The sequence below is a fragment of the Macrobrachium nipponense genome, chromosome 1, assembly GCF_015104395.2.
Source record: "Macrobrachium nipponense isolate FS-2020 chromosome 1, ASM1510439v2, whole genome shotgun sequence".
Taxonomy (NCBI): domain Eukaryota; kingdom Metazoa; phylum Arthropoda; class Malacostraca; order Decapoda; family Palaemonidae; genus Macrobrachium; species Macrobrachium nipponense.
In genome coordinates, this window is record NC_087200.1 from 126,125,162 (window position 1) to 126,152,318 (window position 27,157).

General features: G+C 40.0%; 1 protein-coding gene across 3 annotated transcripts in view; it reads left to right on the forward strand.

Moving 5' to 3' along the window:
- Positions 1-27,157, forward strand: part of LOC135219606 (adhesion G protein-coupled receptor L1-like) — a 317,272-nt gene that overhangs the window by 147,380 nt on the left and 142,735 nt on the right. For 2 of the 3 annotated variants that reach the window (XM_064256499.1, XM_064256500.1), the window contains one exon: positions 24,078-24,246. The exons of the other annotated variant lie outside the window; for it this stretch is intronic. In XM_064256499.1, the coding sequence (XP_064112569.1) occupies positions 24,078-24,246 (169 nt within the window). The remainder of the gene's footprint in view (positions 1-24,077; positions 24,247-27,157) is intronic. 3 annotated transcript variants of the gene reach the window in all.

Consider the following 27,157-nt stretch of genomic DNA (forward strand, 5'->3'; position numbering starts at 1 on the left):
TTGAAGATCTTTAAGATAGTGATCATAATGTAAACATCACTCTCATACACACTTCAGTGTACACAAGAGGAGAACTCATTTCCCTTCTCATGAGTGTTCTGTCTCTCCATATGCCTGAACTTGAGACAGGGTGTGGAGAGTACCTCCTCACTTCTTCCCGCCTCTCTCCTCTAGAGTCACAGGGAAAGGCACTACAACTGAAAGGTTGACAACTAATTACACACGAATCTTCTTCAGAACCAGTCGTGCTTGGTGAAGAGGTGATCTAGCTCTTTCATCTTATTCTAACAGAGACCAGTCTTGCAAGAGAGATCCCTATTCCCTTCTACTTCTGCACTTGTGTTTCTCTTCTTGCTTGTGTGGTCAGCTAAGTAATCAATTCTTGGTCTTATTCCTTTCCCCCTTCATCTATGCCAGTCTCCTGAGATGCCAGTGTTAATAGAAACAATGTTTTGATGAATGCTTCTGTTCTGGCATCACTCCTTTCAGGAGATTTACCTGGCTCTCCCAGAGAAAATCAACAAGACAGAGGTTCTGTTCCTCTAAAGTCTTTTTGCTTGGCTGAGTAAGATTCAGCTTATTCTGTAGGAGATCCTTTGTCCTTGGAAAGTCCTTCCCTTTGTGTAGCCCATACTGACAGAATTGAAGCAACATTATTTGAAAGTAATTAAATTCATTCATAGATGTAACCATCAGAGAAGGATGACCTTGCTGCTTGTGGTCTCGTTTACAGAGTTGGGTATGGGTGGCCCTCTGGAAGTGTATCTGTTGGTAAAGCGACCTTGGTCACAGTTGGGCCTTATGGTGTTTGGAAGAGAACAAATTGGTTTGCAGACCTGGTAGTTCTCTTGCCTCCAGCAGATTGAGCAAATTCCTTTCTCAACCATTTTCATGACAGAAGAGATACTACTACTTTCTGAAAGTCTTAAGAGCCTACTCCTCCCCAATTAGAATTGTCAGTCTGTCGGTGGACCAATGATCTGCCCCTCCAAAGGCTTCGACAGGAAGGCCTAACCTTCAATGCTTTAGAGTTGAATGTCTTAGAGTCTGTGGTCATGTCCACCTCTCAAGCAGTTTTGTGGCTAGATCTAGGACTAAATACTTAGATTTTTCAGTGACAGGTCTTGCAACCTCAGACAAGAAAACTGGTTTTAGGAGGTAATTAATGCCTAGAGGAGGGCCTCTTACTTTTCATGTTCCTCACTATTCGAACAAGTGGATTAATAGTCTTTGTAGGAGAGACAAGTTCTTTTTTTTGCTGGGAAGTATCAAATGAAAGTGATAGGATCTTTGCATCTGTTTCTTAGTTGTGTAAACAAGGCAAACAAATTAAGAAGAATGGATTCTAGGGATTCTGTTCACACAGTGCTTTACAACAAGATTAAGAAATTTTTTCAGAATGTCGGTAAACGTACAATAGTAACTTGGTTGCGGGATTTGGTCGTAATTAATTTCTCTGATATATATATCTTGGCTTGAGTGGAAGGATTAAGATGCTAGCAGTCACTCAACAGTACCATCATATGGTCAACTTTGTAACTACCTTCATTCAGTTATGCATGAAAGATATTCTACATTGAAAAGGCTTTGATTTGTATACTTAGGATTACTATTAATATTTTCCTTATCTTTTGAGCTAATAAATTTATGTTTACATACTTTTAGTAAATATCTTTTTCAATAAAGGAATCAAATTCAGTAAAATAGAGATTATCTTCTTCAGATAATCTCTAAGTATCCATTAGTTTCTATCCTTGTTTGATTCTTTCGTTCAAACTTGCGAAGTTCATCAGTATGAATGTCAAAATGGCAGATGTACATCCCTAGCATTCCTCTGCGATGGAATTCCTGACTGCGCAGATGGTTCTGATGAAATTAACGAAAATTGCCGTATGTGTTTCTTGCAATATTTGTGTTCTTTCTTGAAGTTCTGTCTCTTTATTAATGTTTTTTTACTTTTTTTATCAAAATAAATACACCCCTTATGATTGGTAACCCTAGCCTGTCTGTTTTTATACTTCAGTAACTGTTATTGTGGAATTGTGAATTTTATGGTAGATTTAATGTTGATGAAGCATAACAATCTGCATATGATCTCAAAGTAGACCCAATTTTTCCTGATTGTGGTTTTTTAAATAAGCATTGTTTAAATTAGATATGATTATTTTGGTGTTTCATAGTTCTCATTTAAGTGAATTAATGAAGCCATAAGATTTGTTTATATATATATATATATATATATATATATATATATATATATATATATATATAGATATATATATAGATATATAGATATATATAGATATATATATATATATATATATATATATATATATATATATATATATAATATATATATAATATATATATATATATATATATATATAACAACATCTGTATGGCTTGTATTTCAACCATCGTACGATAGTACCGTAGTTACGGTATAAATGACGGTATGTAGAATAGGACTGAGATATTTTTATGTAATAACTTTATTCACCATAGATAAAAGATCAACACGGAAATATTCTGATACACTTAAACCTAGTTGTAGCTGAAGCTGAGAAAACTGTTCAAGATGCTAATGACTATTATCGTGCATCAGCAACTAGGATAAAACTCCCGTAAACTTATGCCATCAAACACAACCATAATAATATTGAGAGAAAATCATTTTAATCAAAACTACTGGGCTTGAAAGAACACATTTTACTGTTGGTGTCACACTGATAGAATAAAAATAACGTAAAGCTTGTATTACGATGAAGTGAAAATAGTGAACAGAATCACGTAATATTTTTACTCAATAAACATGCCACCAACATAATCTGTTAATGGAAAAAAACAATTTATTTCACAATCACAACGAGACGTATTCAGTCATATTTCAACTTAAAAACATGTATAACAAAAATTTTCCTTGTCTCATATATATAAGTATCTAGATATTCGTTTAGGCAAGAAAATTTGCTCAGAATCGAGTTAAATATGGCGAAACAAACTCGTATTCGCCATCAACTGATTTCCAAACCGAAAGATTGACTGCTTGTTAGCAGAATTTTATAAAACAATAGTAAGAGAATACATACAATATTATTAGATATGCTGAAATAATGTATAAGAGTTTTAAAAGAATCATGGAAAAGATGCATATTTGCTTTTTCTTCTTTGCTCATCTTAATTTTCATCACTACATCATCTACGGAACAGCGACGTCAGGAGCTCGTACCGCAATTTTTTGCTTGTGTAATAAAGCAAAAAATCAATTGAGTGATGGCTTGTACCTTGGAAAACTCATAGGTTAAGGTACCAATAAATATATATACAGGCTGTCCCCGGGTTACAATGGGGGTTCCGTTCTTGAGACTTGTCATAAGCCGAAAATCGTCGTAAGCCGGAACATTGTAAAAAATCCAAAGAAAACCCTACTTTTAATGCTTTGGGTGCATTGAAAACTATGTAAACTGCATTCTTATTGCACTTTTCATCAAAAAAACCTTCAAATATTGATTATTTTGCATTTTTGGTGTCATATTTCATCTGCCAGATCAGCGTTGTAGGCGTCGAAACCCTGGAACATGCGTCGTCACCCTGAAAATAATGTCTGATGGTACAATTGAGAAGAGCCTTAACCTCGGAACATCGTAAGCCGAACCCGTCATAACCCGGGGACTGCCTGTTATATATATATATTATATATATATATAATATATATATATATATATATTTACTATATATATATACCATATATCTATATATATATATATATATATTATATATATAATACATATATATATATTATATGTATTAGTACAAAGTTTCAACACAACGATGTATAATACCCTGTGAAATTCAAGTTTCTTTCATTTTATGGCAAAAGCACAGGTAACTAAGAGAAAATGTGTATAACGCCACTTAGGTATATGTAGTACCACGGAGAATAATAGTAAAACTTGGGGTCACATCGCCGATGGCACGCTGACCGATCGGGATGTCTCAGCCATACGCACAACTGTCGAACCGCTCTCAATAAATTATATGAAATATATACTATATTTACAAAATGGAAACAATTATATTGCTGTAATGATTAAAGATAAGGCTGTTGTAGCATTGCTATGACCGTGAAGATTGTGGTAAGAAGCATCATAAGGTACATAACGAAAAAGAAAGAAAGAAAGAAAAAATAATAATGGTTGAATAAGACATGTAGGACGACCTAAACCACGATTCATTTGATTTTAGGGCATTACTGTAGATTTAATTGTGGACAAAAGGATAGATTAGTGTCATTAAATTCTCTCTCATTCTTTATTCTTTTATGAATGTTTATTTGCAACGTTAGCAAACCATGTGAAAAGTTTTCGAGGACACTATACAAGCACAACGAAGACACGAATAACGACAACAAGAACCCATAATAAAACGGCTAAATATAAGATAGGCTTATAATTCAAACGTCATGAGCTACGTATAAACCGATAAAAAGACACAGGACATTTTAGGTCTATATGTCATTTTATGATCCTGTTATTTCGGAAGGATATTATGTCCTTAAGGAAAATCTCAGCAAATCTGATCTAGTATGAATGGTATAGCCTATCATACTGTAACGTCAAGCTAAACGTAGGCCTATTCTGGTTTTAGAGTCCAGTTACTGCTTGACATCCAACTGAATGTGTAAAAGATTGCAGTGATGACGATTTTATGACTAAATGTAGTCAAATTTCCTGAAATTAATAAGAAATACCAGTCTGCAAAGCTCTACGACAGTCTTTGTGTTTAAATTTTGAATGGTGTATTAACATGCTTGGCAATATCAGACAGTAATCACCATTGCCTTGTAATTCAAGTGCACCGATTCGAACGCAGATATTCTCCGTGATCCTCATCTACGATAAACTACATTGTAGCTTTGCGGAACACTCCTGACTACATTCATATTTTCCCATTTTTTTTACCATGTTTAGGGAGATATGTATTATGATTTTATTTCAAGCGGTAATATAAAGTTTCGTTTTGATAATCAGCAGAACTGATTTTAGTTCGGTAAAACAACTATTGCTAGATTAATGAAGATGAAAAGAACCATAGAGTAACCAACATTTATAACCATTGCCAACCAGTCAGCTTCAAGGAATGGTCGTGACTTAAGCATTGGGTGTGGCTTAGCTGCAGAGCCGTGGATTTTGTTATAGTTCTAATTTTTCTATCATCCGATCTCGATCCTAATGAACTGCCATGAGCCACTGACGACTCATCGTCTGATCGCATTCTGATCTTGGATTTCGGCCCTTTCAACATTACTTAGCTACTATACTTATCTCTAGGCAAAGTATGGCAAATTTGTGAAATCCGATAACTTTTTTTGATGAAGAAACTTTTTTTTTGGGGGGTATGCCAACAATTATTTTGAGTTCAGTCTTGATAATCTATTGGGCTCGCCAGACATCCTGCACCATCTCAAGCAGGACGTCAACTTGTCCTTTTTGTGGCCTGCCTAAAAAGAATGATGTGAATTATCTTGCTTATATTAAAATGGCAAGTAAGATGCCGAAATACAATAAATAGACTGCCGTTATGGGTGTCCGTGGTAAGTAGGATACTTCTTATTGTTTGTGAAGTAAGCCAGTTTGGTTAGTATTCAGCATTGGTTCTTTAATGGGGCGGCGTCAACAGTTTCTATGTGAGGTGCGAGCCCTAAGGAAAAATTAAAAATTCCCTAATTATATTCGTTATTCTCTTAAGAAGAGTGAGGAACTGATATTCAGAAGTTTATGAAGAAATGCAAAAGTATCGCCTTATGACGTTAGTTTCCTAAAGTCTACTGTTTTTTTATTATTTACTTTCCTCCCTATACCGGGAAACCCCTTCTCTTTCCCTATATTTTTAATTTTCATTTAAATCTGGGGTGGAATTTTACTCACAGATGCAAGGTGGGAATGGAGGAAAGAACCAACTCCTCAAGGGGCAGTGTAATACAAAGTATAAGAACCATTGGTATACAGTGGACGCCTGCACATATGGGCAAGAGGGGGCACTTGCCCCCCACCCTGAAATCCTGCAAAAAATTTATATACACACACACACACACACACACACACACATATATATATATATATATATATATATATATATATATATATATATATATATATATATATATATATATCAATTCAGCTACAAATGTCCTTTAATATCTAAATTCACTTTACCTCCCAAATGATATATTTTCATATATGTACCGAAGGGGAATTTTTTTAATGATAATAATTTCGTCCCCCCATGGGATCGAACCACCGTCCCAAGTGGACGGGGACGCAAAATCAGGACCAGTCAGTGACGCTAACCAATCAGCCAACAGAGAAAGCGTCTCTGTTGGCTGATTGGATAGCGTCACTGACTGTCCTGATTTCGTCCCCGTCCACTTGGACGGTGGTTCGATCCCATGGGGGGACGAAATTATTATCAATTAAAAAATTCCCCTTCGTACATATATGAAAATATATCATTTGGGAGGTAAGTGAATTAGATATTAAAGGACATTTGTAGCTTGAATTGATATATAAAGTGGATCACGGTTCGATGTGATAATTATTCATATATATATATATATATATATATATTTTTACGTATGAGCCCGGCCTTGAGAGACTCGATACGTAAACAGAAATAATGGAGGGGGGACAAGATGAATTAATTGAACTTACCGTAAAACTGATAGTTAGTGATAATTTCTTTAGAGGAAAAGGTCGCCAGAAACTCAACTAGTTACTTTACAGCTATTTATTTACAAAAGGCCTGTACTGGCCTGGAGAAAAGTAAATGCAGTGTCCACACGTTGGGACTTATAATCTCTCACAAATGGATAATAGCTGGCTCAAAATGGAATTCTTACAAGCTGGTCTCATAAACTTGGGTAATGCAACACTTGCGGGCAGAGAGACGTGACACGTGACTCAGGGAATCTGGAAAAAGAATCCCAAATTAAACAAGATAAAAGAAAAAGGATTTATTGCCCAATTTCATTTTGTTTGTTTTAGTTCTCCTAAACACTGGGGAAAAGGAACTTTTTAATGTATCACTGAGGTATGCAATGACTTCATTTGTCTGGGGACGATCACACAAGGGGAAGCATGCGGCCATGAGGCAGTGAGAGGGAACAAAAGGATGAGTTCCTTTTGGTTTGGAAATTGAATTGGGAAAATGAGGATCAAATATTTTCCCAAGACGTAGGACTGGGTCTATTGGCACGCCACTGACGCCCTGGGTAGGCCTACAAGGAAGGCAGGTGGTCGGACATCCGTCCGAAGGTCAAGTCTGGAGACGACTGAGGCCGAATCCAGGTGTTTTCCATGGGTGTTGGGGTCGACTTAACCCCCCACGAGCAAGGCAAATCCTGGAAACAGAACATACAGCCAGCAGAGGGTTCACAGGAAAAAGATCTTAAGGTATAGGTCTAAGAAGTACCAATCTGCCTACATCCTTCCCTTCGAGATATGTCCCTAAAGCTGACAAAAGACTATATTCCCACAACTTAGGAACACCCCTACCTCTGGCTGGCGGGTTTTTGGTTTCCCGCGTTTACTAAAAATCAGCTGATATTTGGAGGGAATGGCTGCCGTTTTCCAAATCAAACTAATTAATTAATTTTGGGGTAGACGAAACGATCTATAAACGTCACAGCTCCCCCTGTTAAGAAGGCATTCACTCCCTTTCGGGCGTGAAGGTCTTGGCTTAAATAAGTTGATCGTCTCGACTACCCAGTTCTCCTACTCCAACTTGAAGTTTTTTAGAGCAGCAATACAGCTAACTACAGTGGCCTATCTAACTTATAGGTGGAGATGCTAAGTGTACTAACTTAATGGAGTAATGTAGTCTAGCCTAAGTAATAACTACGGGTTGTCTTGAAAATTCTACTTGCCACTAGCCTAATGCCCTGGTACTAAATCATTAGCCTAACCTACTCAATACAGTTAAAGGGAGACGCAATCATTCCAGAGTGTGGTACGCACAGCAGTAAATGTGTCGCCGGAATTGTTAAAATACATGAGGTGAGGTAATGATGCGTGACGATGATGAGTGGTTAGTGCATTACCAGGATGGAAATGTAATGAGGTAATTATATTTAAGTGAGGGATAGTATCACCATTTCTAGTTAGTTTACTGGCAGAGATCAGGCTGGCTACCTTCTCTGGGTAGGTGCCAGGATCACTCTGCAAATGAATGTGACACTGTACCTCGGGTACAGGTGTCAAGGAGAGCATGTGGCTCTTTGGTTAGTGTGTTAATGATTTGTTACGTCCCTTCTTCTTCTTCTTCTTATTCCTCCAGGACCTGGCTATACCAGTCCTAGGAGTAGACGGAGGCACCGACTCTGGGGTAAGGCCAGGAACGCCGTCAGGAGCAGAGGCAGTGGTAGCCTGAGGGATTGCAGGAGAACACCCTACTTCGGTATCTGCAGCAACCGTCGTAGAGGTGGAAACTACTGCAGGGGAGGCCCTCACTTCAGCTGCTGCGACAGCCGTCGTAAGGGGAAAACTCCAGGCTGACTCCGTGTCGGGCAGTTCCTGGTTTTCCAGAGGAGGTATGAAGGTAAGGTCTGCCGGAGGTTCATCCTCGGGCGACAGAGGTGAGGCTGAAGAAGAATTATGGGCTGGAGATTGGCCATGGGCTGCGGTAAGCTCCATGCCTGTTGGAGGATCTCCTGTAGGAGGATCCTTGATTAGGTTAGGCGCCGGCGCTAGCTCGGGGCCAGGCGCAGAGGTCAAGTTCTGTGGTGGCTCTACGTCCAGGCTGGACGGAGCTTGGCACTGCCCAGTGCTGCCAAGTGGCACTGGCAGAGAGTTGAGGTCGACTGGACCTGTGGTGGGTACCGGAGGTGCAATACCTCTCAGCGGGCCCTTGGTAATGGGAGACTTCAGGTCATGCCCTAGGATGAGGTCGTAACCTCCTGGAAGGTAGCTTGCAACTGCAAGTGTACATACCTTGGTAAGGTGAGGTCGTACGACTCTCAATTGGACGGTGGGAAGGATCATCTTACTATGATTGATGCCTTCAATCGTGATCAGTTGCCGTCTATTGACGGTAGCCCCTCGGGGAATTTGATCTTCCCGTATCAGGGAGATTTGAGCGCCGGAGTCATCAAAGGCTCTGACATGGCTTGGTGGATAATGACCTTGGAGGGATGCGACGGTTATAGGGCCCTGAGCTGGGGGTCCTAGTAACGAAGGATTGGTAACTGCCATTGCCATGGCAGGAATATTGTAATTCGCGCACCCTACGTAGTTGGCAGACATGTGACCCTTGCGGCCACAATCTCGGCAGAACTGGTTCCAGAACTTCTTCTGTGGCATTGGATGGCCCCACAGGCTGCGAATCTGTGGAGTCACCAAGGCTGGCAGTGTGCTCTGGCACAGGTGAAGAGTCCTCTCTGGCCGTGATTGGATGTGGTGAGGTAGCTTGGCCCTGCAGTGGTGTGGGGGAGGGACATCCCCAGAGGAGGTCCCGTCCCAATAGGAAACCTACTCCATGCCGAATCGTACGCACTACACCTAGGCGGTGAGGTTTGGTGCACCAAGGAGTGGTGACCTGCAGGACGACTCTGGGAACGGTATTGGACTGCCCTTCGACCCAAGTCATGGCCCACCTGATGTGTTCGTCGACGGTGGCACTGGGTGGCACTTGGTCCCTGTCTATGAGACACAGATCGGAGCCGGTATCTACCGTAACTGGCAGAGTCACAGGTAGGGTAGAGCCATCCAGGGGTGCCACTGTGACTGAAGTGGTCCACACCCGCTCAGGGTGAGACCTGGACTCGGGCATAACGGCCGAGGGGGTTGTGGCACTGATCAGGTGGACGTGCCGGGTCGAAGGCACGTGCTTGGGGCACCCGGGATATCCAGGGGAGTAGTTCCTGGTAGCCCCACAGGCTCTGCAGGAGTCCCTCTGCTGGGCTGGTCTCTGTAAGGCATCTGACTGGTCTTGAGAGGAGGCTGAGGCACCATTCGGTGGCCTAGGAGGGTTCTGAGGAGGTTTGTGGCTCGCAGCGCTCTTGAGGCGGCACTCTGCTGCGAGGTGACCCACTTTCTTGCAAACGTTGCAAGTCCGTGGGTGTCCTTGGTGGGCGTCCCTTGGCCGTGTGGATCCAGAGAGAGGACCGGGTGGCACCATGCGTCGGTGGGTGGTGCTGTGAGAGGGGTTGAAAGTTTCCCAGTCGTCAGCCAGGCGACAAGCTTCCGCAAGTGTCTTGGGTTGCTTGTCGTTAAGGTGCACTGCGAGTGGCCCAGGTACACACTAGTAGAGGTCTTCCAGCATGATCCTGTTAAACAGGTCCTGGAACTCGGTGCATGACATGGCCTCGAGCTAGCGCTTTCCGGCTTGGATTTTGTGGTAGGAGTAATCTCCCCAGGCCCAGCCAACTTCCTTGGCCTGACCTCGGAAACGCTGCCTCCACCTCTCCGGGGTGATCTCATAGGCCTTCGTAATGACCCGGTGAACTTCCACCAGGTCCCCTCGCTGACCCTGATCCAGTGAGCGGAGGGCAGTCTTAGCCTTGCCATCCAGGTGCTTGGCAAGCAGGGCAGCCCTCTCTATCTCAGTGGTAGGGTAGTTCTCGAATAAGGCTTCCACTTCTTCCAGCCATGCCTCGGGCTCATCCTCAGTCCACTTCGGGATGAGAGCGTTAATGCTGGCTATAGGATTGGACGACACCGTAGGTGTGGGGCTGGGAGCTGGCTGCATGGCTAGGGCTTCGGCGTTCACCTGTCGTGCCTTCTCCACCTCGAGCTCCTTCTCCTTGAGAGCTAGCTCATGCTTTCTCTCTTCTTCCCTTGCCTTCCTCTCTGCTTCTTTTTTCTTCTCTCTTCTTCGTCCTCTTCTTCGCTCTGGCGGCTCTCTCTTGCAGGAGCAGATCGTCCGTCTGCCCCTTCACCCACTGGGTGAGTTCCTGCCCAGTGTAACCGGCGTTCGTGCCCAGAGCCATGAGTGTCTGGAGCCTCTCCAGCTCCATGGATATATGTGGTTGGGCAGCAGAAGCCATTTCTTTAGGCTGCAGTGGAGGCTCTGATAAAGTTTAAAATAATGGCCAGGAAGGGTAATGGATGGAATGGGAGTGCCTGCTGGGTAAAGTGGCACTCACTTGGAAATGTGTTCTGCGACGTGGTAGAGAAAAAGGTCTGAAAAGACTGGGTGCTCTGTGGCACTTGGGAAGTGTCCCGTAAGTTGGTGGCACTTCTGGAATTGGCACCTTCTGATGAGGCGAACAAATCAAAATAGTGTGCGGCGTACGTCACACTTATGGAGGCGTTCCATGGGGGAGTGATCCAAAATTGTGGATACTCTAATGAATGGGCGTTCCGCAAGGACGGACACGCAGGTTTGACAGCACTTAAGGCTGGTATTGCGGCACTTCGGGAGGCGTTTCCTTTGCTGAGTGTTCCGAAGGATCACTGACCCTGGTACCTGGACACACTAGTTACTTGGGCGTTCTGTAAGGACGGACACGCAGGTTTAATGGCTACCTGTACAGGTGCAATGGCACTTATGAGGAGGCGTTCCTTTTTGGGCACTGGTAGCGTGCTGGTGTGTCCCGGACACTACATGCAGTATACTTAAATATACTGAAGTGAAATGGTACTCTGTTCGTGGCAGAGGGTAATAGTGGAAGAGAGAAAGTAAAAGGTGGGAGTACTTCAGCAGCCAGTCGATGGACAGTGTCAAGAATTAGTGGCACTGTAAAATGGTAAGACCTGACGTGCACTGGTGGTGGCCAGTCCTAAACTGGTAACGACTTCCCTGTCTGGAAGTAATGAATTTGCGTGGCACACTGTGCGGGTTGTGCTTGCGGTATACGCAAGTCTTTTGTGATAAAGAAAATGAAAAGACCACTCGGGCAACGACAGGTAATGGAAATTTTAGAAATGTTCAGTCCCTCGCTGAAGTACTCGATAAATGAAATAAATGAATGCTTGCAAACTGCAATGGACACAGGCGCGTACGTATCACGCTGTGTAAATGAAAGACACAAGAGACTAAAATAATGTTAATTCTGCATGCTATAATTAATGGTAAGATGTAGTACTCTTGGCTTTGTGAATACTGGGTTCTGGTTCTCTCTCTCTTTCTCTCTCTCTCTCGGAGAGGGTGAAAAATGATATATGAATGAACTCCCTTATATTGAATTGAACTACTAATGTTAGTTTAATATGACGCAACTTGCGTTAAATTATCTACTTACGTTAACGTTTAATGAAAGAATTGCTTTTGATAACGTTTTATGAAAATGATAACGCGCTCGCGGTGAACGATTTTTACGTTAATGGTAGCGGCGTGCGCTTATGAAATGATGTGCGTTTCAATATGAATTTTACAAAGACGCGTTTTGCGTTAACAATTCTTGTAATTTACTCTACTTGGAGATTTACGTTAACTTTACGTAAGTATACTAGGTCCTTGTGACAAGTGAAATGACGGTAAGGATTTTAAACGATGTTAGCAAACATTTGTGAATGAGGTTACGTTAAGTACGAAGTGAAATGAAACTTTCGCTCAGCGAGCGAGTGAGCGATGCGAGGTGAAACACGTGAGGCGAGCCAGCAGAGTGGTGCGCTATCAGCGTGTCGTTCAAAACAGCTGATTTTCTGTAAACGTGAAGGCGATTTACAACACGAAATTCTAATTTCTTATTCAAGGCGAATTACGTTAATTTCTCTGGCAGAACGATAGATACTAGTACCGAGATTAATATTATTTACGTTAAACTTTCAAGACTTACGTTACTTTGCTTAAATCGTTTAGATAATTCTTAAAGGGATCAAAACATGGCTGCCTCTTTGTGAGAAACGAAGGTTGGCTGGCAGGCATGAGAGTGCGCCTGCGCGAAGCTGAGAAAGCTGGGCAGCTTGAGCGGTTACCAACACTTGGAATGAAAACTAAGTTAAAAATGAATTCCCTAACATATCACAGACAAAAGAATTGTACACTTCTTTTGCCGTAACTATTAGTAAAACACTCCTAACTAGCTAGGCTTTCTACACAACAATAAACCCTGGCAAAGCACTTCCTAGTTTTATCTGGTACTTTCTGGCATCTAATACACGTGCTCTGTCTCGTCCGACGAGAACAATGTGATTTACAAAATAACAGAATTTGCTCGGCGCTCTGGCCGTTACAATATAATATTTCTAACTACACTCTTTTAAACACTTCGAAAACAAAAATACTTAAACGTACCTTAAGCTAACATTTGTTATAAAATAATCATATTAATGAATGGTATACCTTACCGTGAGCCAGTGTGCGTCTTTCCCTGCAAGTATGCATTGTTTTGCACTTTGAAAAACATTTACATTCGTTTTACAAGGATAACGCAATTTACAAGCTTTTTTTTAAGCAAGCCCAGATTCGATGCTGGCAAGCCAGGAGACTGGCAAGAGTCGCCACTTTTACGTATGAGCCCGGCCTTGAGAGACTCGATACGTAAACAGAAATAATGGAGGGGGGACAAGATGAAATTAATTGAACTTACCGTAAAACTGATAGTTAGTGATAATTTCTTTAGAGGAAAAGGTCGCCAGAAACTCAACTAGTTACTTTACAGCTATTTATTTACAAAAGGCCCGTACTGGCCTGGAGAAAAGTAAATGCAGCGTCCACACGTTGGGACTTATAATATCTCACAAATGGATAATAGCTGGCTCAAAATGGAATTCTTACAAGCTGGTTTCATAAACTTGGGTAATGCAACACTTGCGGGCAGAGAGACGTGACACGTGACTCAGGGAATCTGGAAAAAGAATCCCAGATTAAACAAGATAAAAGAAAAAGGATTTATTGCCCAATTTCATTTGTTTAGTTCTCTAACACTGGGGAAAAGGAACTTTTTAATGTATCACTGAGGTATGCAATGACTTCATTTGTCTGGGACGATCACACAAGGGGAAGCATGCGGCCATGAGGCAGTGAGAGGGAACAAAAGGATGAGTTCCTTTTGGTTTGGAAATTGAATTGGGAAAATGAGGATCAAATAGATAATAGGAGGTAAGGGACAGGCAATATGCTGTTTCCCAAGACGTACCTGGATGTCGTGTTCAGTGGATCTTTGTAGAAAAACGTGGCCTGGCTTTGTCTTAGGACTGGGTCTATTGGCGCGCCACTGACGCCCTGGGTAGGCCTACAAGGAAGGCAGGTGGTCGGACATCCGTCCGAAGGTCGTGTCTGGAGACGACTGAGGCCGAATCCAGGTGTTTTCCATGGGTGTTGGGGTCGACTTAACCCCCACGAGCAAAGGCAAAATCCTGGAAACCAGGAACATACACGCCAGCAGAGGGTTCACAAGGTAAAAAGAGCTTAAGGTATAGGTCTAAGAAGTACCAATCTGCCTGCATCCTTCCCTTCGAGATACGTCCCTAAAGCGGACAAAAGACTATATTCCCACAACTTAGGAACCCCCCTACCTCTGGCTGGCGGGTTTTTGGTTTCCCGTGTTTACTAAAAATCAGCTGATAATTAGAGGGAATGGCTGCCCTTTTCCAAATCAAACTAATTAATTAATTTTGGGGTAGACGAAACGATCTATAAACGTCACAATATATATATATATATATATATATATATATATCTATATATATATATATATATATATATATATATATATATATGAATGTCTTTATACTGTAATACAATAGTATAATGTGAAGATAAAAGGCCCATAAAACGCTGTTTTAACGTTTCAACCATATACGTATTATGTACTTCCTTCTGTGCTCTTGATCACTGGTAAAATATGGACATACTCGTGCAAGAGTATATTTACAAAATATATGTAGGTGTGGCAGTAAGTCTCTGTTGGTGACCCAGGAAGGGTGGAAATTAAACTATTCCCAGGTGATTTTTGGCCTCATTAACTCCCGTCTGGCTACTCTTCCGGTGGTCGGATGTTCTTGGACACCTGCTTGAAGAGCGGTCTAAGGATTAGTTCGTCGATGTCATCCGATTTCCAGTGTCCTCCTGACAGGTTCATATTGTTGGTTTGATTGATGATAACAGATTACAGCATTTTCCTTTTGTACGGACAGCTACTTTTGAAAATCAGCTCCGCCCCACTCCAGTATTTAATAGTATGGCCTTTGTCCCTAATATGAAAGAAAATCCCCAAGTTCTCTGATGCATATCGCACTGATCTTTTGTGTTCTGCTAATCTTTGCGAGATGGATCTACCGGTTTCCCCACAGTAAATCTCATCACAGTTGCCACACGGTATCTTGTAAACTCTGGCTTCTTCTCTCTTATTTAGGTATACATTAATGAGCGAACTACCGATGGAATTGTGATAATGGAAAATAAAAGGATTATTAGTCATTTTGGATGTTTTCATCGTATGGAATTTTTATTTTATTGCTGAAGTCTATTTGTCTATTCTGAGTGGGACTCTATAGTATATTGTATTTGCTTTATTTTTAGCGTTGTCGATAAGGTATGGTATTAGGTATAAGGTATGCATTAGGTATTGGTGGATCATGTTGAATTCTTTATCTACGTACCAATTTGAACATATTCTAAGCCCCCTGAGGAATAAGGTTGCACCCGACCATGATCTTTACGGAAATGGGTCTGAAGTCGATGTCCATCGCGTGAAGCCGTACATTTTAGGAGAAAGTTGTTCTTGTAGGCGTTTTTGAAGAAAACTTTTCTGGTTCTTCATTTTGTGTAGCCCAGTCATATTCGTTCATAACGTCTAAAGATGTGCTCGATGGCTGGGTTGAAGCCGAAAATCTGACGTAAACTTATATTTTCCATAATGGGCAAAAGAATGCCTACAAGAACGAGTTTCTCCCAAAATGTGCGGCTTCACGCGATGGACATCGACTTCAGACCCATTTCCGGACTCCATCCGTACATTCCCCCAAGACAGAATACACGCCACACATCGAGACATCCATGTGATAAGAAGAAAAATAAGCGAGTCAGCCACATCGCTTCGCCTCCTGTTCCGGAATGATGTTATGTACGGATAATATCTTTCCTATTTTGTGCTGTCAGATGCTATTGAAAGCAGTGAAACCCACTCCAGAAATTGACGCACTAAATTAAAAAGACTAATGAGGAACAGCGTATGAAATAATCTTGGCTTATAAGCAATGATGTGCTGAACCTCTCTAACCATCCCCTCGCCGCAGAAGAACAGACGGTCTTAAATCTTGCATTAATTTCTTAGTTGCTTTTGATAAACATTTTGCAAAACACAACTTTGACTAAAAAGACGCATGTCTCAAAAGTATTTTGTTAAATGTCTTGGAACAAAACAGCAACAAAAATTCGCTCCCGAAAAGATTCCAAAATGAGTTAGTTAGATTAAAAAAAAAAAAAAGGGCGGATATCATAATCACAAAGACGGGAAAATAGTTTTTTTAGATAAGGAGACTTACATCAGTAAAGTTCATGAACTTTTAAATGACACGGAGACCTATGATAGATTAACGAAAGATCCCCCTACAAACATTGCTGCCTAATTTAACAAATCAGTCAGAACCATAGGGGGTAATAAGGAGAACATACAATTACTAGAGTCATTTAAGATAATCAACCCCTCTCTCCTCTATTTTTATGGCCTCCCAAGAACTCCTAAAGATGGGATTCCTCTACGCCCCATAATATCTAGCAGGGGCTCTTTCATGTATAAAATATCCAAATGGCTTGCAGACCTGTTATCACCCTTTCTAGGAACATTCTCATCCTCCCACGTTAAACATGCAGAAGATTTTATACAAAAATTTAACAGTTTAAATATCCCAGCAAATAACATCCAATTGCTCAGCCTTGACGTCGAATCATTACTTACCAAAGTCCCGATCGCCGATGTCTTGTCCTCTAAAGAGGAAGTTACAACCATATGAAGAACATTTTCCTCTTGGTATTGACAAAACAATAAAACTAATCAACCTCTGTGTAACTAACAACGTGCTATCTTTCAATGGTAATTTAAAAAAAAAAAAATTGGTTGTAGCATGGGCAGTCCCCTATCCCCATTTCTAGCAAACCTATATACATGGAATATTTCGAAACAGAAATTTTGTCCTCTTATCAAACCCCGTAATACGGTCTGGCTTAGATACGTACATGATATTTTTACTTAATGGGATGATAGCGTGAGAGATTTCAAGGAATTTTTCAATCAACTGAATTCGCTAGTTCTGACTATATTATTTAAAACAGAACGGGAAAAGGACGAGAAATTGCCGTTCCTAGATGTACTAATCATAAGAGAGCAGAATAGATATGCGTTCACAGTATCCACTCTCGCTGTCTCATATATTTATTTCCTAAGTTACCACGATGTATCCGAAAAGATCATGGTCGGGTGCAACCTTATTCCTCAGGGGGCTTAGAATATGTTCAAATTGGTACGTAGATAAAGAATTCAACATGATCCACCAATACCTAATGCATACCTTATACCTAATACCATACCTTATCGACAACGCTAAAAAATAAAGCGAATACAATATACTATAGAGTCCCACTCAGAATAGACAAATAGACTTCAGCAATAAAATAAAAATTCCATACGATGAAAACATCCAAAATGCCACAGAACACCTCAGGACTAATAATTCTTTTATTTTTCATTATCACAAATCCATCGGTAGTTCGCTCATTAACGTATACCTAAATAAGAGAGGAGAAGAAGCCAGAGTTTACAAGATACCGTGTGGCAACTGTGATGAGATTTACGGTGGGGAAACCAGTAGATCCATCTCGCAAAGATTAGCAGAACACAAAAGATCAGTGCGATATGCCTCAGAGAACTTGAGGATTTTCTTACATATTAGGGACAAAGGCCATACTATTAAATACTGGAGTGGGGTGGAGCTGATTTTCAAAAGTAGCTGTCCGTACAAAAGGAAAATGCTGGAATCTGTTATCATCAATCAAACCAACAATATGAACCTGTCAGGAGGACACTGGAAATCGGATGACATCGACGAACTAATCCTTAGGCCGCTCCTCAAGCAGGTGTCCAAGAACATCCGACCACCGGAAGAGTAGCCAGACGGGAGTTAATGAGGCCAAAAATCACCTGGGAATAGTTTAATTTCCACCCTTCCCGGGTCACCAACCGAGACTTACTGCCACACCTACATAAGTTTTGTATATATACTCTTGTAAGACATCCTATGTCCATATTTTACCAGTGATCAGGAGCACAGAAGGAAGTGCTCGAAATATATGGTTGCAACTTTGAAACAGTGTTTTATGGGAGTTTTATCTTCATATATATCTATATATATAATATATATATATATATATATATATATATATATATATTATATATATATATATATATATATATTGCATTTATTACAATTAACTACATCACTCTGTTTTCCTTACATTTTACAATATATTCTTTCAGTTTAAGTAAATTAAAAGTATCATTATGTATTGTATATTTGTATACATTGTATATCTGCGTTGTTCTTTCCAGAAATATTTGAATTCAGCTGAGCAGTATATGGAACTATTGAAAAAAAGCCAATGTAACGTTGTATTTTTTCTTATTGCATCTTGTTTCACTTAAATTATTGATATTTTCTTTGTATCTGTATATTTCAATATATTTTTTGTGAAAATGTTCACCTTGTAAAAATTGTTATTGTTTACCAAAATGATATTTATTGAATTGTGCTTTAAAAATTTTGTTTTTGATGGTCAGTCGCTGCCTCGTATAATCTTTTAATTGTCTTGTCCCTGCTTCTGAGAAGTTGGACTTAATCTTTTGTAAACCTCTTAAGCTGTACCGCTGTTTTGGGTAGGTCTACTCATTCTTCAGGTGTGTTGGATTCCAGGTACATAATCTCCTTTATAATCCTTATCTGTCATTTATATAAGCTCTCTTTGTAAACCCACTTTCATATCTATATCAGTCTGCTTAGTAAAGGACGAGAAGTTGAAGATCCTCGCAGCAGTTACTCCATTGTTTCACTTTCATTTGTGGATTTTGCCTTTATTTATATATTCATCACGTTTCAAATTTCCGTGATCCAGTTATACGCACACACACACACACACACACACATACATACAGGCAGTCCCCGGGTTACGACGGGGGTTCCGTTCTTGAGACGCGTCGTAAGCCGAAAATCGTCGTAAGCCGGAACGACGCTTGGAAATATGTCTTAAACTAATAAAAAGTTATAAAAACCTTACTTGTAATCCTTTGGTTACACTACATGTTGTTTCCTGTAGTTTTATGTACAACCTGGAGTTATTTCATAAAAGAATGCTGGTTCTTGAAGGTAAAAACTATTGTAATCCTCTGGTGACACTACATTCTTGAAGTTTTATGTACAACCTGGAGTGATTTTGCAAAATCTTGAGGGCTACAAGAACAGCTGATTACTATTTACGTATCATATAGACTAATTAAAGTAAATGTATCTTTAAATAGGCTTATATATTAGTATCAACAAAACATTTCCTGCCATGAGTCAGAGGCCGTTTAATGAAACGAACACTTCTCTGTCCTATCTGTTCAGAAAATAAACGTTACGTCAATCCCCGAGACCATTGTTGCCAAAGCGTCTCTCTCTCTCTCTATCTCTCACTCTCTCTCTTCCTCAACCTCTCTCTCCCCTCTCGCTCTCTCTCTCTCTCCCTCTCGTCTCTCTCTTTCTCTCTGTCAACCCTCTCTTCTCTCTCTCTCCTCTCTCTCTGAATCAAATTACATTGGAAACTTGACATACGATTGCCCTAATATACGAATGTTTTGAGATATAACAGAAAATTTGCGAAATACAAGCTTTGATATACAACGAAATATTTGAGATACGATTTTGCGATGAGTGTTAGTTGTATAGGCGACCGATAAATGGCGTTCAGTCTGTTTGTTTGTTGGTGCTGCATGTTAACACGTCGTTGTTTAGTTCGTTGTATTTGCGCCTATTTTTCGTGTTATTTTGTCTATTTTATTATTAACCATGGGTCTCAAAGCTAAAGACAAAGCAGGTGATAAGAAAAAACCCAAGAAAATTATTTCGATGGAAGCAAAACATGAAATTATAGCAAAGCATGAACGTGGCGTTCGTATCGTCGATTTGGCAAACGAGTATGGTCGAAATCCTTCTACAATATCCACGATCATCAAGCAGAAGGAAGCTATAAAAACCCCCGAGACCATTGTTGCCAAAGCGTCTCTCTCTCTCTCTCTCTCTCTCTCTCTCTCTCTCTCTCTCTCTCTCTCTCTCTCTCTCTGATCAAATTACGTACTGGATAATGTCTCTCTTTGGATACTTCGATTTTGCCAAATATTGAGGGCTACAAGAACAGTTGATTACTATTTACGTATCATATAGACTAATTAAAGTAAACGTATCTTTAAAATAGGCTTATATTATTAGTATCAACAAAACATTTACTGGCATGAGTCAGAGGCCGTTTAACGAAACGAACACTTCTCTGTCCTTAACTCGGAGCGTCGGAAGACGCCTCTCTCTCTCTCTCTCTGATCAAATTACTGGATAATGTCTCTCTTTGGATACTTGGAATTTGCGTTGTAATCTAACCAGAAACTTCGTTTTGTTATTATTACTGGAAACAAGCAATGATTTTTTCATTATTTGCGCTTTTGGACTGTTATATGTAAACTAGTATGTATTCATTCGCTCGGAAACTAGTTCCGCATATGAGGCGTCACTAAAAAACATAGAAAAATACAACATAAAAAAGTGTCGAAAATCATCATAATCTCAAAATTTTTGTTGTAATCTAACCAGAAACTTATTTTTATTAATATACTGTGCTAAACTATAAAGGATTTTTATCATAGTATGCGTTTTTTAAAGCGTCGTTAACTCGGAGCGTCGGAAGCGTCAGCGTCGTAACCTCGGAACAAGCGTCGTAACCCAGGACGGATTTTTCCATTGAATATTTAAGAAAAAGCGTCGTAACCTCGGAACATCGTAAGCCGGAACCGTCGTAACCCGGGGACCGCCTGTATATATATATATATATATATATATATATTATATATATATATATCTATATATATATATATAGATATATATATTAAATTTACTAAAAAAAACTGAAGTTTTAGATTGATTGGCAGATCAAGACTTCTAAGTGTATTTTGTATATTCTATGCAGGATTTTATATTTCCACTCACCATGAAACATGTTAACGAGGTTAAAATTAAGTCTTGCAATAATGTCAAAACATGGTCTCCTACTTGGAAGTACAGAAGTAGTCACCATAAAATCGACGGTGATGACGTTCCAGAAAAACTGAAACATACGGTAAAGGTGCCAAATTGTATTGTGGTATACCCAGATATGACAGACGAGATTTTGAGTACTAGTTCCTTTTTCTCAACTTTAAAAGACGTCCGGTGAATTTGGCGAAAGTCTTCCGTAGAGTTATCTGTCCCTAAGTTTGCTCTACATTCTAGATTCTAGACCAATGGTTCTTAAACTATTTTGCCCTGCTCCCTTACCCCTGAAATTTTTTGCCAACTATAAACAATATATTGTCTATTTGTATAGAATGATGCTTCATTGCTTATATGAGTATATGGATGAATGATAGATTTTTGTTTCATTGCTATTAAATTTTTTTATAAGTATGCACAGTACTATAATTCAGTAGAATGAACAATGTTCACAGAAAACTGGTACAACAAACATTTGGTGAAACCACATTTAATCTTAATCCTTATTCGGTTTCAGCATTATGCAGATTACATTGATAGAAAATTTTAGAAAAATTCTAATCACTTCAAAAATAAATATAATTTTTACTATTAATACAATTATTCATGGATCATGACCACATCAAAAATGATTACAGATTCTCCTTAGTGATTTATTTACCCATAATTACGTAGTATTGGAAAACAAACCACTGATGACAATAAAACCATATTTACTACAATTTTCTGTCATCGTTGCTAGTTTAGTAGAGGAAAAGGGGCCCATTACTTGTAGGCGTCCCTGGCCGATTTTCTGTTAAACTGAAAGATAATTTCTCCAAGCGTTTTCCATACCAAGAGCAGTAAAATCATCCTTTGCCACAGAACTAAACTCAGTTCGAGGAACTGTTCTTGTAAGGCCTCTGGAACATCATCACCTTCCAAGGAAAAAGGGTTCCTGACAAATGTAATCCCAAACTCCTCTCGCTGATGCTAGGGAGGAAAACAACGTTGACATTCGTTTTCTAGTCCTTGAAGGTGATCTGCGATCTCGGTTTGAAGGCTACCACTAAAGTTCTCGTTCAAGAGCCGAGCAGAGAGCGTGGGGGAAATCAGTTCATAAAGAAGATTTAAAATGAAAATTGACGTCTATTTTGAATTTTTGACATGTTTTTTGAGATAATAGTTAGAAAACAAACCATAGAAGCAGTGATAAGGTTTTTGTCAATTTTGCAATCATCACAAATAAAGAAAATAATAGGCACCTCTGGCACCCCTGCATGCACCCCCTTGGAAGCCTCTGACGCCCCCAGTTTAAGAATCTCTCTACTAGACATATCGAGAGATTTAAAATGTAAATAAACAAGTAAAAATGCGCCTAAATTTCTTCGGCATAATCGAGTTTTCTGTACTTTGTTTCATCAAAGCCACCGAAAATATATCGTATCTTTCAGTAGTCTCGGTATAATGCTGTAAGAGCCGCGACCCATGAAGCCAACCACGGGCCGTTGGCAGCCTGGCCTATATCATTGCTAGATGTACTTTTATGGCTAAATTTAACCTTAAATAAAATAAAAACCATTGAGGCTAGAGGGCTGCCATTTGGTATGTTTGATGATTGGAGGGTGGATGATCAACACACCAATTTGCATCTTTCTAGCCTCAGTAGTTTTGAGGATCTGATAGAAAATGTCTGTACAGAAAAAAGTTCGGACGGACAGAAGGCTAAAAATGCTGAGGAAATGATTCCACCGAAAAATTGTATCATGAATAGAAAAGGATGAGCAGATGAGCTGATACGTAATGTGCCTCTGAAAGCGATCAAAGAAGTGCAGCCTGAAGCACGATTGATATAGACGAGAAATCTGAGAGACACTAAAGTGATCATCCAACTAGAGAACAAAAGTATCGCATCAAGCAGATGGATTTTATTGGAGGCTTAAAGCCAAGATGCATAGCCAGTTATGCTCCTTTGTCAGTTGATGAACCACGTTTACTTATCCATTTTTAGTTTTCTGTAAAATAAAGCTACTGAGACGGGTTTGCCTGTCCGTCCGCACTTTTTCTGTCCACACCCAGATCTTAAAGACTACTCAGGTTAAAGGGCTGCAAATTGCTATGTTGATCATCTACCCTCGTAGCATCAAAGGCACCGAATTGCAGTCTTCTAGCCTCAGTAGTTTTTATTTTAGTCAAGGTGAAAGTTAGTTATTATTGTGCTTCTGGCAACGATATAGGAAAGGCCACCACCGGGTCATGGTTAAAGTTTTATGGGCCGCGGCTCATACACCATTATAGTACCAAGACCACCGAAAGTTAGAACTGTTTTCGGTGGCCCCAATAACCCGTGGTAGCGGTTGTACAGAAAACTTGATTGTCGGTGCTATTTTTAATTGTTTTCCTTGCTCACGCATTTTCATCACTTTCAGGGTTCCCAGGATCACACAGATGATTCAGTCCTATCTTTTCTAGGGATGCTTTTGTACCACAACCTGTTACTGCTTTAACAATCCCAAAATGAACCGTTTACCTGATCTCATACCGTGTTCTCTATTCAGGATTCAATCTGTTGGTAAACTAAATTATTGTACTTAATGACTGTGAACAGTCGACAATGTTAATTTTTATTCCTGGCCTACCTATATCTTTACTTTTTGTCAATCCTAAGAAAAGTTATCATCTCATGCTGATAGATGCTAAGTATTGTTAAAGATTTTTATATACATATCAAGAGGGAGTAAGAATAAAGAGGTCTTTTGTTGTACCACGGCTGGAGCTTTATGCTCTAAGCCCTCATATCTTGGTCAATATCATTTCTCGACTTGATTGTCTGCTTATATCTTATATCTTCATGAATTCATATTGACTCAGTGATTTTGTGTGTTGTAGAAGGTGTTTACCACGTTCGCATCCATATCCTGTATCCGTATCCCAAGAGCAACCTAACAGCGGATGCATCGCGAGAGAAGTTACGTCTTGCGAAATGGCTGCTGGATGGACTTCGAGAATTCTCGAGCAGATTTGAATGGGCATCATCTTACACTGTCTTGAACTTGACGTAAGTTTCATTTCAGAATCGTAGAGATGATAAGGCTTTCGCTTGATCTTAGCGACTCTTTTAGCTTCTATTGGCTTCAGCAAATTCAAGCTGCAATGTGAATAGCAACATCCTTTTCGTTCTTCTGTCATCCGTAAAGCTTATTCCAAAGTGCCTACTTGAGCTAAAATTTCATTTCTCCGTCCATTCATCTTGACATTCGCCATTTTACATGCCTGAATTCCATTGATCTTCATAACGTTTCTTTTGCTAAATTTTACTTCTAACTTTCTCCCTTGACAAACACTATCAGTCTCTGTAGCTATTCCTCAGTATCACATATTATTATTTTATGCCCAAACACTGGTCATTCGACATAACTTTTAAAAACATTATTCTTATTGCAGGAGCTGTGTCTGCGTCTGCTTTTTCCGTGATCTCTTTCGTCATTCCGGCAATACAAATATAAACAACCAGAGACTATACCCGAGTCTGAAACCTCTCTTTACACTTGACCAGTGATTGACTCTCTCTTCTAAATAGTCTTAAGCAGATGCTTCACTTTCAACTTAAATTCTTTGTCTGTGTTAGCACGCGCGTACGCACACACAACACATGTTAATGTGATTATAATTATAAGTAAATATATATATATATATATATATATATATATATATATATATATATATATATATATATATATAGATAGATATGTGTGAGTGTGTGCGCGCGCGCGTGTGTGTGTGTGTGTGTGTGTGTGTGAGTGCACACTCACGTGTTCAAACTCTTTATTACTGAAATACAAATTCTCCGTTTGCAAATTATCAAACTGCAATTTGGTATAAGTATCATTTTTGTTTAAAAAGGTCTTAATTTCATTTCCTTTGTCACGTAGTTTTTATTACAACAGCTATAGATTTATCTGCCTTTGTTTCATGCAATTATAAAAGATTTCTAGAAGCTTAGAAAAAACTTTGGGGACCACGGGGAAGAAGGCTTGGTCATAGCATCGTATTCAGTTACTTATGAAATTAGTCTTCAGTTATTCCTAGTGTTCAGTGTGGTGTTTCCCTTCAATTTCTTTATTCTTAGTGTTGAGTGTGGCGTTCCCCTTTAAAAGAAAAACAGTTATTTGTAGAGTTTTCAAGTGTGGCTTCCCCTTCAGTTATTCTTAGTGTTTGAGTGTGGGCATTCCCCTTCAGTTTTATTCTTAGTGTTGAGTGTGGGGCATTCCCCTTCCGTTAGTTTTTCTTAGTGTTGCGTTTGGTTGGGCGTTTCCCCTTCAGTTTTAATTCTTAGCGGTTAAGTGTGGCATTATTCCCTTTCAGTTATTCGTAGCCGTTGGAGTGTGGCCTATTTCCCTTCAGGTATTTTCTTAGTGTTGACAGTGTGGCATTTTCCCTTCAGTTATTTTTCTTAGTGGGTTGAGGTGTGGGCATTCCCCTTCGTTTATTCTTATGTTTGAGTGTGGGCATTCCGCCCCTTCAGTTATTCTTAGTGTTGAGTGTGGGCGTTCCCCTTGCAGTTAAGTTCGTAGCGTTGAAAAGTGGCATTGCCCCCTTCAGTTATTCGTAGCGTTGAGTGTGGCAATTTCCCCTTTCATTATTCATAAAGCAATTGAGTGTGGCGTTCCCTTCGTTATCTCAGCGGTTATGGGCGTTCCCCTTCCGCAGTTATTCTTAGCGTTGAGGTGTAGGCAGTTTCTCCTTCATTTTATTCTTTAGCGTTAGTGTTAGCGTTCCTTCCTTCCAGTTATTCCCCTTAGCGTTGAGTGTGGGGCGTTTTCCCCTTCAGTTATTCTTAGGCGTTGAGTGTGGATTCGTCCCTTGATGCACTATTCGTTATTCCCCTTAGCATTGGGAGTGTGTGGCGTTTTTTTTTCCTCCCCCCCCCCTTCAGTTATTCTTAGCGTTGAGTTGTGGCGTTCCTTCTTCGTTGGATTCTTATTCGTTGAGTTGTGCGGATTCCCCTTCATTTTTTTTTTTTTTTTTTTTTATTCTAGCGTTGAGTGCGTTCCCCTGCAGTTTTATTTCTAAGCGTTGAGTGTGGGCGTTCCCCTTCAGTTTATTCTTAGCGTTGAGTGTGGCGTTCCCCTCCTTCAGTTATTCTTAGCGTTTGGAGTTGTGGGCGTTTTCCCCTCAGTTTATTCTTAGCTTGAGTGTGGCAATTCCCCTTCAGTTATTAGCATTGAGTGTGGCGTTTCTCCTTCAGTTATTATTAGCGTTGAGTGTGGCTTCGCCTTCAGTTATTCTTAGCGTTGAGTGTGGCAAATTCCCCTTCAGTTATTCTTAGCGTTGAGTGTGGGTTCCATTCATTCTTAGCGTTCAGTGTGGCATTCCCTTAGTTATTCTTAGCGTTGAGTGTGCATTCCCTTCAGTATTCTTAGTTGAGTGTGGCCATTCCCCTTCAGTTATTCGTTAGCGTTGAGTGTGGCTTTCCCTTCAGTTATTTAGCGTGAGTGTGGCCCCTTCCCCTTCAGTTATTGTCGCGTTGAGTGTGACATTCCCTTCTTCAGTTATTCGTAGCGTTGAGTGTACATTCCCTCTTCAGTTATTCTTAGTGTTGAGTGTGGCATTCCCCTTCATTATTCTTAGCATTGAGTGTGGCAATTTCCCCTTCAGTTTTATTCTTAGTGTTGGAGTGTGGCATTCCGCCTTCAGTTATTGTAGCGTTCAGTGTGGCATTCCCCTTCAAGTTATTCTTAGTGTTGAGTGTGGCATTCCCCTTCAGTTATTTGTAGCGTGAGGTTGTGCATTCCCCTTCAGTTATTTCGTAGCTTTTGAGTGTGGGCGTTCCGCTTCAGTTATTCGTTAGCGTTGAGTGTGACATTCCCTCTTCAGTTATTCTAAGTTGTTTTGAGTGTGGCTTCCTCTTCAGTTATTCGTAAGTGTTGAGTGTGGCATTTCCCCCTTCAGTTATTCTTAGTGTTGAG